The sequence below is a fragment of the Stegodyphus dumicola genome, chromosome 5 (assembly GCF_044657685.1).
Source record: "Stegodyphus dumicola isolate Sdum_Otavi_A_Nest chromosome 5, ASM4465768v1".
Taxonomy (NCBI): domain Eukaryota; kingdom Metazoa; phylum Arthropoda; class Arachnida; order Araneae; family Eresidae; genus Stegodyphus; species Stegodyphus dumicola.
In genome coordinates, this window is record NC_140772.1 from 44,412,188 (window position 1) to 44,425,811 (window position 13,624).

Below are 13,624 nucleotides of genomic sequence, written 5' to 3' on the forward strand. Positions count from 1 at the left end.
TTGCAACAATCCATGAAGTGTGATAGAACGGTTAAATATTTTTTGGAAAAACAGAAATATTAAGTTACATACAATTTACAGAAAGCTTTAATTCAGGAATTTTGAACCTATGCCAATTATTTAATATTAAATGTTAAACAAAATCAAATCAAATACATTTTAAAATACTATAAAATGCTGTTTTAATCTAAAACAGAACTGCTATTTCAAAATATCTTAAAATAATTTAAGATGAGTATTCAAAAATAATATTAAGAGAAAAAAAGCACTGCATAATTTTTATACCTTTAATGTGGTTACATTAATTAATTTCCACACCAATTTATATGAGAACAAATTGGTAAAGTGAAAATAAAATACTGAAAACGGAATTATATTGTAAAAAAGAATACCTTAGCAGAACAGCAGCATTACTCTCATAAGATCCAACAAGTAAATCAGGATAACCATTACCATCAATATCTATTCCACCATCTAATGAATAACCAAATGTTTGTAAATTTCCAACTTTGGGAATATCTTCAGCTCGAATAATCTATAACAATAATGAAATCTGTATTCTGAAGTTCATATAAAGGGACTGACATGAAACCCAAGTAATATAAATTGAATTCACATGCAGTTGTATATAAAAAGATACTGTTCAAAAACAATGGCAAATGACCATTAAAAGTAAACTTCTAAAAGTACCTGTGATGGGATCTTTATAATGCCATCCTTTGATCCTGAATATATGTATATAGTCCCACCACCTTCTTCATAAGGTGCTCCAATAACAAGATCTATAATAAAATTTACTTTCATAAAAATTAAACCAAATAAGGTGCAAATATTGTATCTGGTGTGTTTTAAATAGCCATTCAGTATTAACTCCTTTTAATAATTATGTAATATTAACACTTCTACTATTTTTGCCTCTCTAAGTCTAATGCCCCCTTCCTGTAAAATTTACCAATGGTACTTTTAAGTATGTTCTAAACAATTTACAATTTTGAGAAAATTTAGATATTTAGACAATGAAACAATTTTGGAATAATAATATATAAATTTGATAAGATTATTAAAATTACTTTTATGAAAATACATTATATTTAAGAAAAGAGAGAGATTTAAATCATTGCTATGTGTAATCCTTGGATGATGAGAGTTAAAATTTCAAATTTTGACACATATTTTGCATAACTCATTCATATTTAATGAGTTAACCCTTTCTAGCAAGCTGCCTTTTAAAATTGGAATTTCGATTTAAAAAAAAAGGTAGACAGTCTAATTAAGCCTAGAGGAGTACACAAGTAAAATTTTGTGAAGATAGCATTTATCGTTTTAATTCTGTGGGTGTGCCTGAAGCGGGCACACTGATTGAATAGAGCTTCGAAAAGAGTGCTGAAACCAGCATTGCTGGGAAGCGCATAAAAGAGAAGAGATTTTGCCTATGATTAAAAAACACTAGATCCTGAATACCGTAGCAGATTTAGCATTATGCAGGGTGTGCCACGAAAAACCTGCAACTCTACACCACCCCTAAAAAGCTCCTTTTAGGTTATATGATGATTACATGCTTATGAATTGAAAAAAAAAAAAGTAACTTGGGTATATATTTACATTTCAAATTTCCCCTTTAGTCTATTTTTTCATGGTGGTACTTTTCAAAGAAAGTGACACCACTTTTGAAAAAGCACAACCCAATATTGCATGTTTTGCATGTGTACGAGGATAAATATCAGATTCACTATCTGAAAGCAATTCGTGTAGAGCTTTCAGTGTTTTAGAAATGGTCAGCCCTCTCCACTCCGTTTCTAAAATAATTAAAAATCCGAAAAAATAAACTAATATTATATCTACAATTAAGAAATTATAAAATATAAAATTAAATTAAATAAACGTCTACAACTCAAAACTATTAAACATAGTACTAGCAAACTTTGAATGAAAGCAAAAGAGAACTGCTCTAGTGAAAAACCAAACAGCTAACTGATAAAATTACCATTGACCTTCAGAAAATCAACCTAAAAATTTGTTGATAACCAAATGTCTCCTCCAAAAGAAAGAAAGAAAAAAAGAGAGAGAGAGAGAGAAAAGAAGAAAGAGAAAAAGAAGAAATGAAACACAGATGTGAACCCATCTTTCTGTTGTCAATGAACTGACCGATGATATGCAGAGAAACAAAGAATACAGTCTCTGAGTTGTCCTAGTTTATCAGTGAGCCCAGTCTGGGAACATCAGAGGTTTGCTGATTGATTTTAGGCAAGATTTCAAAGTAAAAATTTAAAACTAATATAGAATAAGGAGATTAGCATACAGCCAAAATAATAACATAGAATTTTCTTTTCAAATGATTCCTTTTATACCCTAAAAACAATATGGAAGATTTCTTTGAAAAATGAGGGTCTTAAAAAACTAAACATGGATAAAACATATGGACTGGTTTGTGTTGAGCTGCCATCTACTATAAATTAAGAAGGTTCAGAGTAACGTATAGTAACCTTTAAATCCTTTTTCATTAAATTTTTCTGTGCATACAGAAGGAAATTTTTAGGTGTGTGTAGAACGTGCCACAAAGGGTTAACTGCTGTTCATATTCCCAAGCAGTTAACTTCTCTCATATTTTTTATGATGTAAGTTGACATTATGTCAGAAATAATATTCATAGAATTCTGATGTGAGATGCATTGTTATCGTTAATGGAAATATGTATTGGATTTTAATATCAAAGGAGCAGAGAAGAAGCAATCATTTTCCTTTCCAGTGAATTTTAAATGAGTTTAATTTACTTGATAATGTAATTTAGTTTAATATGAGTTCTAAGATTCATAGCTTATACAATTTTTTATCTTTTATTTTTTACTCTGACACCTGTTGATTAAATAATTAACTTAAAGTTTATGTTCAAAATAATTAATTTAATCATTAATTTTCTATATGACACTTATTTTTGGATACAAACAATAATATTTAGAAATACTTAAAAAATTCAGCATGGCAGCTTTTTCCTCTAACAAATTTGAAAACAAACTTTACTAACAAAAATACATTTTATTTGTAACATGTTTTGATTGATGACAGGATTTATTATTATTATTGTTGTTATTTAATTCTTCAAACTCATCACATTTTTCACACCTATAAGCATTCTCTTCTTTATAAGTAAACATGAATATAAAATTTTGTTTTAGATAAATGATTACTTTTAGGTGCACATCCTGCTTAAATTAATCTGAATTAAGTGGTTACCATATGCAAAGAATTTTAGCTACAATTTTTCAGATGTTAATTCCTACCTAATTACATCTTATTACATCTTGATTTGTTTATATATTAGAGAATGAGCAAAAACGTTTACATCGATGGCAAATACAGGAAGTTTCTTAAAAACAGCATTTGTAATGGTTTTTCTCCCATTAAAAATAAAAACAATGATAACAAACTGTTAAAAGCAGAGAAATTTTCTTTTAATAAATCCAAAATTTCAATTCTAGCATTTTTAGTAAATTTTTAACACTGTTATTAATCCACCTGCACAATGCACAGAATATAATGGCTGAATTAGTGTAAAGAGCCTATTTAAGAACAGTTTGTTACTGGGGTTAATGCTTTTATTCATTTGTCTTTTTTCCCTCTCATTTAAGAGTATAAAAATTATTTTCAAAGTAATTCTGGCAGTGGATAAATCTTCCCCCCCACACACACACACATGAAATAATTTGATGTATTTTTCAAAACTGTTCTTTCATTCTTTAAAAAAAATCTCCCTATCAGTCATTTCTTTTCCTCCCCATTACATCTTCCTTTTGTACTGATATTATTTTAGTACACAAATATATAAAAAAAAAAAATGCAATAGTTTTGCATTCACTAAATCTTGATCAAATATTTATAGTAAATGTATCTTTAGGTTAATCATTAAATACAAACAATTCATATTAATATATAAAACATAAAGGAACAAACATAAACAAAACTCAAGAAAGATAACCTATAATTGCAAAATTCTCTAATCCCATGGCAATGTGGATTATCAGAATTATACTGCATTTCATTCTGAAAAAAATAACAGCTACAAATTTTAAGGACTTTTAACTCAACTTTAAACTTTTAGTTTAAAATACTTTAATTTACTTTAAGTATTTAAAGTTTAAAATACAAGTTACATATAAATGCATTTCACTGATGTTAATGCATGGTTTTGTGTTTCATTAAGGAACATATAACATAAAATATACCTGGATAACCATCTTTGTTTAGATCACCAGCATTCTCAATAGCAAATCCAAATCTTGATTCTGGTTTGCCAGTTATTTTAATAGATTCCTCAGTTTCCTTAATACCCTAGTGACATAATATTAATGAATTCATAAAAAGTATGATAAAATTCATCACAATATTTTAAACAAAAATTCATAAATAAACATACCTCAGGTGAATTTATGTATATATATACAGCACCTCCTTTTGCTTTAGAATAATAAAACGGAGCGCCAACAGCAAGATCTAAATAACTAAATAAAAATACATAAACTTATACTAGTTAATTACTAACAGAGAATTTTTGAAAAAATGAAAAAAAGAAAGGCTTTAAAAATATCTTTCAAATAATAATTAAATAACCATTAAAGATATATTTTTCATATGAAATAAATTTCATTTTAACTCTGATTATTTAAATAATCCCATCTTTCATTTTAAAAACATATAATTATTCAGTTACAGCACACTAGTTAATCATTTAAAATTAGGCAAAATTCAACCTTAAACTGGTGTCAGTTTTGAAGAACTGTCACCATCCTAAAGCAGAATTTAAACTAAATTTTAAGCTGACCTTTAAAATTAGATGAAACATATAATATTAACCCCTTTTTTTAATCATTGCACTACATTAGCATTTTCATTTCCATCTTTAACTTCAGCGTTTATCATATATTATTATTTCCCATTATATTAAATCACCTAATTTTCACTTCATGCATTATTCTACATCGCATTATCATAATTTCATATAAGACTTAACAGTACTTATGTATTAGCACAATCATCATGGCAATTTTTACAAAAGAGCGATGACTTACAGTTGCAAAAAAAATATGTAATGTTTTAATAATCCTGAAACTCAACCAATAAACAAACTTACAAGCTGTTTTTGTTGTTGTTGTTCTGGTGGATATTTTATGACAAGCTCTTTAAACTTAGATTTAAGCTAATTGTTCCCTTCAGTGATTTTATAGAAAAATGGCATTTCTGCAGAAATTTTGCCATGATTTCTTTAACTGCAGGCAAATCTTACAAACACATATTTCAAACTGAACAGGCAACTAACTAGGGGAAAAAAATCACAACAACTAGGGAAAAAAAATCACAATTTGTTTATAAAAGCAGTTGGAATCTAGAAATACAACTAAAAGAACAGATATAAAAATGGTGATGTTGCCTGTTAAAACTGAAGAATTGTCATACGCATGGTTGCCTAAAGATTGTTATGCACATCGTTTCTAGAGTTCAATGCATACAAAAATTCAGCAACTTCTATTATGTAGTTGTGTTAATACCTAAATACTGGTTTTCCAAGAAGAGCAGAAAAACTTGCAAGTTCTGCTCTTCCGCCAGTTATTTAAATATTCAAAATCACTATGAACTGAAAGTTAATAAACAAAATCAAGCTTTACTTGACAGCACAAATAAAAATAAATAGATGTCCAGAAATAAGAAAAGTACTCGACATCCAAAAATAAAAGATCATTAGTTCAAATATTGTACAGTGTATGGTATATTACATCACAAATGAATCAGCTTAATCATAAATTACAAGTCAAGAAAAATACAGCTTTTCCAATGCTAGAAGTTGTTCCATTTGAAAAGGAACTGATTCTTTATGTTAAAGATTTAAAGAGAACTTAACATCATTTCCTAAACTTGTCTCAATATTACTCAGAAAATAATATTCTCATTAATAAATATTATTTCAAACAGTTTTAAACATAAGACAATCCTTCCTTCAAAGGCTTCAGGATGAAATGTAATACAGATTACTCAAAGAAATGTTAAAACGATTCTAACTTTTACAGCAAACCCTCTTAATGCTAATACAAAAGAAATGTTTCTCCATTTGATATCACTGTGATTAAATTTGAAATATAATTGCTAGACTTAACAGGCAAAGTTCTTACAGAGTTCTAAATTAAATTTAATTTTTAAATTAAAGACTTACAGAGCTCTAAATCTGCAAATTTTGGTACTGAAATAGAAGAAGAAATTTTAATCACAATGCAAGCAGACCATTGTAAAAGGCCTATTAATGTCAGACTTAATGATCTTCAATGATTAATATTATAACTTTTTCTAAATATAATTCTTCTTATAATATTACTTTAAAATTTCCTTATTTGTAAAAATATATTTATGGCCCTTAAATCATTTTTGAAATTCAAATGGAAAAGAAATATACCAACGTAAAATTTAACTTTTTAAAAATTATTGTTATAACAAACAGGTTTGTCTCTTCCATTTTGTTAAGTCTGCCAATCTCTGGTGAAGGCACAACTTTCCCAGCTATTGTCTTGTTTACAGATGAAGTTTTGTTCACTATGGAAAGAGCTTTTATTCAGCACAAGTGTGGGCTTATGAGAACTTACATATTGTGAAATTCCATATGATGCAATGCTGCTTAAAAATTAATATCTGTGTAGATTTTGTGCAAGACTGTTTAGTCAGGTTATATCTGTTACCAACTCAAACACACTCCTAGAAGTAATAGATCTTTCTGGAAGAAGTTCCGCTAGACATACTCTCCAATGTTCCAACAAGCATTTATAACCAGATATAATTTCAACACAACAAGGGATTCCAGTCCATTATAGCAGTTGCATTCAACAGAATTTGGACTGATCGATTGGCCTCACAGATTTGGGACTGTAAACATACCACATGGCCCTGCATTAATCAGATTCATCAAACATTGATTTGTTTCTGTGAAAGAGCCTTGAGATATTGGTATTATTATAAGGGCACAGCCCCAATCCTCTTAGCCGACCATAAGATAAAAAAATAGGACAGGCCAGGAAAAAAAAGACAAATATAAGAAAAAACATATAAAGCCCAAACTATGGGTCTCAGTGCCGAAATCCAATTCTATCTTTGTTCGTATTTATATTCCTCATTACTGTCTCTGCAAAAACTTTCAAATTTGAATAGGTTCTTTTAAAATTTTCCATAAAATTCTTTCAATATTTCTCGCTTGCACTCCGGGTAAGCACACATTCATTGACAAAGTGCCTGGCATCCCCAAACTTATCACAAATTATTCCTTTTGATGTGCTTTACCAATCCTGAAAGCTTGTAAACGTAATTTTGAAACATCCTTTATATATTTATCACAGAATCCTTAGAAAGATGAAATTCTAACATTAGGTATACTTAGGTAAAGATCATTTATTAAAATTTTCTTCGGAATAAAATTTTTAAACAACACTAAGTAAATACTTTCTTTTTATTGACCTTCATAATTTTTTTCTCATATATCATCTAAAATACTTCATGGACCCACATTTTCTCTCATTATAATTTTATTTTTTCCATATCATAAGTAAAAATTTAAGTACAGTCAAAAGTCGTTAATCCGGACTCATCGGGACTTCGGCGATTCCGGATTATCGATTTTTCCAGATTATAGATCATCAGTTTAAATCTGGTAAGATGGCATGCAGAAATTACAAAATTAAAAATATGAATCTGTAATTTATGAAATAAAGAACAATTATGATCTAAAGGGTATCAAAATTTACAAAAAGAAAAAGCTTATTATTTATTTGTTTACTTTATTAAACATTTCTTTCAATGTAAGTTGTTTAAGTTGCTTCGTTTCCCGTCACAATACTTTCTCTTTAATTCTATTAAACAGACATAACTTTTTATTTAGTTACAAAGTTCCACTGTTCAAGTCCTATAATTGCTGTGCCGAGAATACCGACTAATTTGTCAATCGAAATTTTTTCATTTTCAATAACCTCTGTGTCACTTTCTTCACTATCGGAAACGAATTATAATGAGGAGGAACTTGATTTAAATAATATCAAAGATGGAGTACATCGAGATGAAATACTACATTTAGCAAGGAATTATAAGCCAAATAAAATAAAACATCTGCCCTGAAGATAAGGATAGTGCTGACAGATCAACTTCCAATTCATTGCCCCCCCCCTCCGCCGCAGAGCAGCGTGAAATTGATAAACAGATTTTGGATTTCGAAACATATTTAAGCTTTGTAGATCCTTTACATATTAGTAAATATATATCGGAAATTCTATTTGATATAATCGAAAGTTCAAGCTTACTTTTATAAAATTGCTCTAACAGTCTGCAAAAAATAATAAGCCGCATCCAATTCGAAGATTAAGGAACAACACAAGCTGCAACATTAACTGAAATAGATAATTAGATAATTTTAGCTTATACCATCCATTATACATTAAACGCACATGCGCACATGCATATGCGCAGCCGTAAAGGTCTTATGCACATGCGTAAACACCTATGCGCATACCTCAACGCGACGCATGCGCAGAAAGTTTGTAGCTTTGTGGTCCGGATTATAGATCATTCGGGGTAATGGGTGTCCGAATTAACGACTTTTGACTGTACTGCACATCTATATTAAAAAATTATAAATTTCACATAGAAATATCTAATTTAATCTTACCCATCACTGTTGATATCTATAGAGGCTAATGTGTAACCAAAAGATGATGCAAATTGTTCACCATTTAAAATTAATTGAACATCAAATACTGCTTCGCCAACTTTTCCCTTTGTAAAAAAGATTACTTGGCCAGTTCCATTGGATCGTGGAGCCCCACCTACAAAGCTTCTTTTGCCATCAAAAAATACACCAGTAGTCACTGACATACCTATATAATAAAATTTCTTAAAATTAAAATTATTATTTTACTTATTACATGTACTCAAACTGATTTAACAACTACAAGGGAATACTGAAAATTATCATTATACTGGCATTATAATTAAATTAAGGAATTGTTTTAAGATAATTTTAAACATGATAGGCATGATAAAATATTAAAATTTACATCTCAGCCAATTTTGATGTTTTAATAATTCTCAGAAGAAATAGTAATTTAGGAAAAAATCATTAACAGAGAAATATTTTTCTTTTGATTTACACATTTCAGGCTGGATTCATGAATAGAATTATTACATTGGCAATACAATTTTAAAAAATGGATAAACTGGTACTGGATGGTACATATATACATTGCATCTACCAAGCATCTATCATTACCCGGCTTTTATTTTCACAGCCACTAGTCATACATGCATACTTTCAATTACAAAATATGTTTTAAATAACACAAGTATTCATGTTTTGGTATTTTTTAGTTTAAAGAAATCAATTTTATAAAAGTTATGAAATCTAACTCTTCGTATGTTCATCTGGTTCCAGTATTTACATTGAAGAAAATTTTGTATTTTTTATAGAAAATAAAACACAAAAAAAAGTTTGACTTCCATTCAAAAATTTCATATTTTCAAGTTTTACATTTTGCTTTAAAAATCTGATATGCTGTTACATTACGGTTTATTAATTTATGAGAGATGATTATTTATGATTCATTCCTCTACTAATAAAAAATTTCATCATGTTTTACTTTTTCATTTTTATTCAAAATGCCTTTTGTTTTTACAGGTTAATCATTCAGTAATTCATACCTTAAGTTTAGAGTTTTAATCATTATTTATCCCTAAATTTGACCGCAACATTTAATACAACTATTCATTACTTTGATTTCTTTCATGCTTTTTATTTTATATTCTCCCATACACGCACACACTTTCTTTTTTATATGTACATTCATACATGCATGTAAGATATACAAAATATGATAGCTGCTTTAAAAATAATTGGCGACCTCAAAATTAACATTCTACATTTGGTGTTCTCCCCCTAAATTCATCTGTTCTCCCAAACTCGAGTATCTTCTATGCTATGCAACAACCTCAAATTAACCAATTACAGATTAGCTCTACTTATACCTCAGTACAAATATTGCTGGCGAGTTAATTACATCATTCTTCCCTTCCTTAACTGCTGCTCTGTCAACATCCTGTTGACTTTTTCTTACGTAATGCTTTTAAAGCGTAGTCATGGTGGCATAATGGCAGGCTGTGAAGACAAACAGATGACGCCGACACAAAAATGAATTATACGAATTCCCAATCCTTATTTCCATGCATGTAAAATCATCCCCAAAGATATTTATCCAATCATAATGAAATATGATAAATTTCTATGTACATTGGCTTTTAAAAAGAAATGACGTAGGCAGTTAAGCAAAGGTATACAAGAAGTGATAGCACATGCCCACTGTCCCCTAGGAACACTCCTAACACACCCCTAAAATTTTTCTGTTTTTATTTGTTAGGAGATTCAACTATGGCCATGAGACTGACATTTGGTTTTTGTATTTTCTTTACCAGTCACGGTCCTCTGATCACAGTTTAGCGCAGAAGAGCTACCACACACACACAAATTTTAAAACAAAAAATTTTTCTTTTTCTTTCTTCTTATTGTACGGTAGTATTTAATTATATTTTTGCAAAAATTTAAAAAGATTTTAACTTGATTATACAAGTTATTTTTCTTAAATTTCAGTCTCAATTTTGTATAATATTGTATTTTTATTATGTAATATGAAAGAATTTTAAAGGAAAAACTTTGACAGTTATACAATGCCAAAAACCAGTTAACTTTTAAGGAATGCGGGTTTTTTTATCTCTTGCACTTAAGCACCTCCAAACCATCAGCAAGATGGTACGCTGATTTTGTTGGAAAGGACATGCCAAATTAATCGTCAAAGTATTATTTAGTATTGCATTATATTATTATGTTTTTACATTGGATTTTCTGTTGTATTAAGTATGTGTACCCGCAATGAGAAGAATTTATTCAATTAATCACAAATTGAGTATTATATTTCTACATGTTACAGATTAAACTGAAAGTTTAAGCTATATTACAAAGGAAATATTTTCATCAACAAGGATTTGAAAGACTTTTTAGTGTACATTTACTTTATAAAAAACATGTGAACATTTACTTTGTGAAAAAATTTGAACATTTACCTGGTGGAATGTTTTTCATCAAGAGACTTTATAAAAAAAAAAGTTTCATCAACATTCAAAAGACATTGGACATTTTGACAACTTGAGGACTTTAAAAATTATATTTGTATTAATTTATTGCTTAGTTTCTTTAGAAATTACATTACTTGTAAATTATATGCTAGGCCTTTCATAATCTGTATATGAGAAAGGTCATGAATCAAGAAGGGGCATAAGAAAACCTGCAGGTTATGTCCTTGATGCTTCATGTCTTTCCTCATATCTTCACTAATTCACTAATGCTTTTCTGCCACCCTGCTCTCCCAAACTTTCTTTTGAAGGGATGTAAAATATAACAAAATACGACAGTTGCTTTAAAAATAATTAGCAACCTCAAAATTAACATTCTAGATTTGGTGCTCTCCTTCTAAATTCATCTGTTTTCCCAAATTTGAAATTTTCTATGTTATAAAACAACCTCAAATTAACCAATCACAGATACCACATACTTATACCACAAACTTAGTATAAATACCGCTGACGAGTTAATTACGTTGTTATTCCTTTCCCTAACTGCTGTTCTGTCAACATCAGTCACTGCCTTTGCTTAACTGCCTATGTCATTTCTTTTTAAAAACCAATATACACAGAAATGTATTGGATTTCATTATGATTGGATAAATATCTATGGAGATGATTTTATATGCATGAAAGTTAAGACTGGGAATTTGTCTAATTCATTTTTGTGTTGGCATCATTTGTTCGTCTTCCCTGCTTGCCACTATGCTACCACAGCATCTGCATCGTAACATTATGGAAGAATCAAATGACAAAGATTAATTTTGAAATGATATAGTTTAAAGAGGTTTATATTATGTGCAGCTACTGTTTTTAGAATAAAAAAATGAAATAACTAAATTAAAATTGAGTTAATGAGATTATTGCAAATTAAAGTTCTTATTTTTATTTACCTATTTTTATAGCAACATACATATCAGAAAACTACCTAAGTACTATACCTAAATAGCTGTATTTATCAACAGGTGATGTTTCTTCCTTGATAGGTCCATAATACCATCGTCTATCATCAAGAAGTTTGAATCGTACATTGTTAGCAAACACTGTACCTCTCCAAGTGAAAGGTCCAGGAGAACCAATAACAATAGTATTGTCCTATTTTTAAAAAAAAGTATGAGTTTCAGTAACTTTACAACATCACTTTACGATAGATTTGACAGGAAAAGAAATGATAAGAAAAATTTTAGGTTGAATATTTAAATCTATTTATAATACTTCTTTTACACATTTTAACTATTTCAATTAAATATGTTTTCAAGTTCACATAAAATAATTCCACTAATTAAAAACATTCGAGTGCAATTTCAGTATAATGAAAAACACTAAGTTATCATTAAAGACTGGTTAGATATTCCCTGAAAGGAAAGTAGAAGCTCTTATAAGTCACTAATGCATAAAAGTAAGCCTGCAAAATATACAGAAGTATACACTAGCTTCAGAGAAATATTACTAGCTACAGCTATTAAAAAGGATGCATGTAAGAACTCAGACTTGAAGGAATATGATTATTGGTACCCACTGATCCAGTTATTTTGTTAAGCAAGTTCAAGATATCATGAATAACCATCAGGATATAGTAGTAAATTGGAAACATGACAGAGTTATGAAATCTCATTCTCAAGCAGAAAAGCCTAAATAATTTATTATTAGTGACTGTCAGACTCTAAAGGAAAATCAAAATGAAAAACTTTGTCAGATATCATAGACATACACTTTTAACCTGCATGCGGAAAGCAATGTCAATATTCCTACCATTCATCAAAAAAACATTTGCACTCATTATCAATTGCAATAGTGTACAACAAATTCCCCATATGCTCTAGAATAATAGAAGGGCCTCATATAGAATGAAAAATCATGCTATATGTTGTAAACATATATGGATCTAGCCAAATCTTAAGATAAGCATTATTTATCAGATTGCTTTGTTTCTTTTCCCTGTGGAACTTCCAAGAATTATGGTATGGGCTGGATTTTCTTGGTTTGTTCTTGGCCCATTAGCTTTTATGCTTTGAACTCTGAAAAACAAACTATATTATGTAATACTGAACTATTATGTGCTACCCAGCCAGAGAAAAGCATTTGAAAGAAGCTCTTATCATTTTCAATATGACAATTAATCTGTTCATAAAGTAAAAGTTATAACCAAGTGCTTTAAGAAAATGGGAGTGAATGAACTCAACTGATCTGGCAAAAGCCCTGATGTCAACCCAATTAAATTTCTCTGGGATAAGTTAATACAGCACTTTAAAAGCCAGATTAAACCACCACAGCTGCAGGAGAAACAGAAGGATATACCCACAGGAATGTACCAAACTTAGTAGGAAATATTTATCAATGAGTAGGGCCATGATAGCTATGAATAGCAAACATACATCCTACCAGCTCTAGTTAAGCAGTTTCCCTTTGAGAATCTGATCATTAATAGCAACATAATAAA

General features: G+C 29.3%; 1 protein-coding gene across 2 annotated transcripts in view; it reads right to left on the reverse strand.

The window, feature by feature from the left end:
* Positions 1 to 13,624, reverse strand: part of LOC118188030 (integrin alpha-PS1-like) — a 266,270-nt gene that overhangs the window by 42,746 nt on the left and 209,900 nt on the right. For both annotated transcript variants that reach the window (XM_085816620.1, XM_035358364.2), the window contains 6 exons: positions 12,126 to 12,279; positions 8,687 to 8,894; positions 4,412 to 4,496; positions 4,221 to 4,326; positions 691 to 782; positions 393 to 535 (listed from right to left, as the gene is read on the reverse strand). In XM_085816620.1, the coding sequence (XP_085672746.1) occupies positions 393 to 535; positions 691 to 782; positions 4,221 to 4,326; positions 4,412 to 4,496; positions 8,687 to 8,894; positions 12,126 to 12,279 (788 nt within the window). The remainder of the gene's footprint in view (positions 1 to 392; positions 536 to 690; positions 783 to 4,220; positions 4,327 to 4,411; positions 4,497 to 8,686; positions 8,895 to 12,125; positions 12,280 to 13,624) is intronic.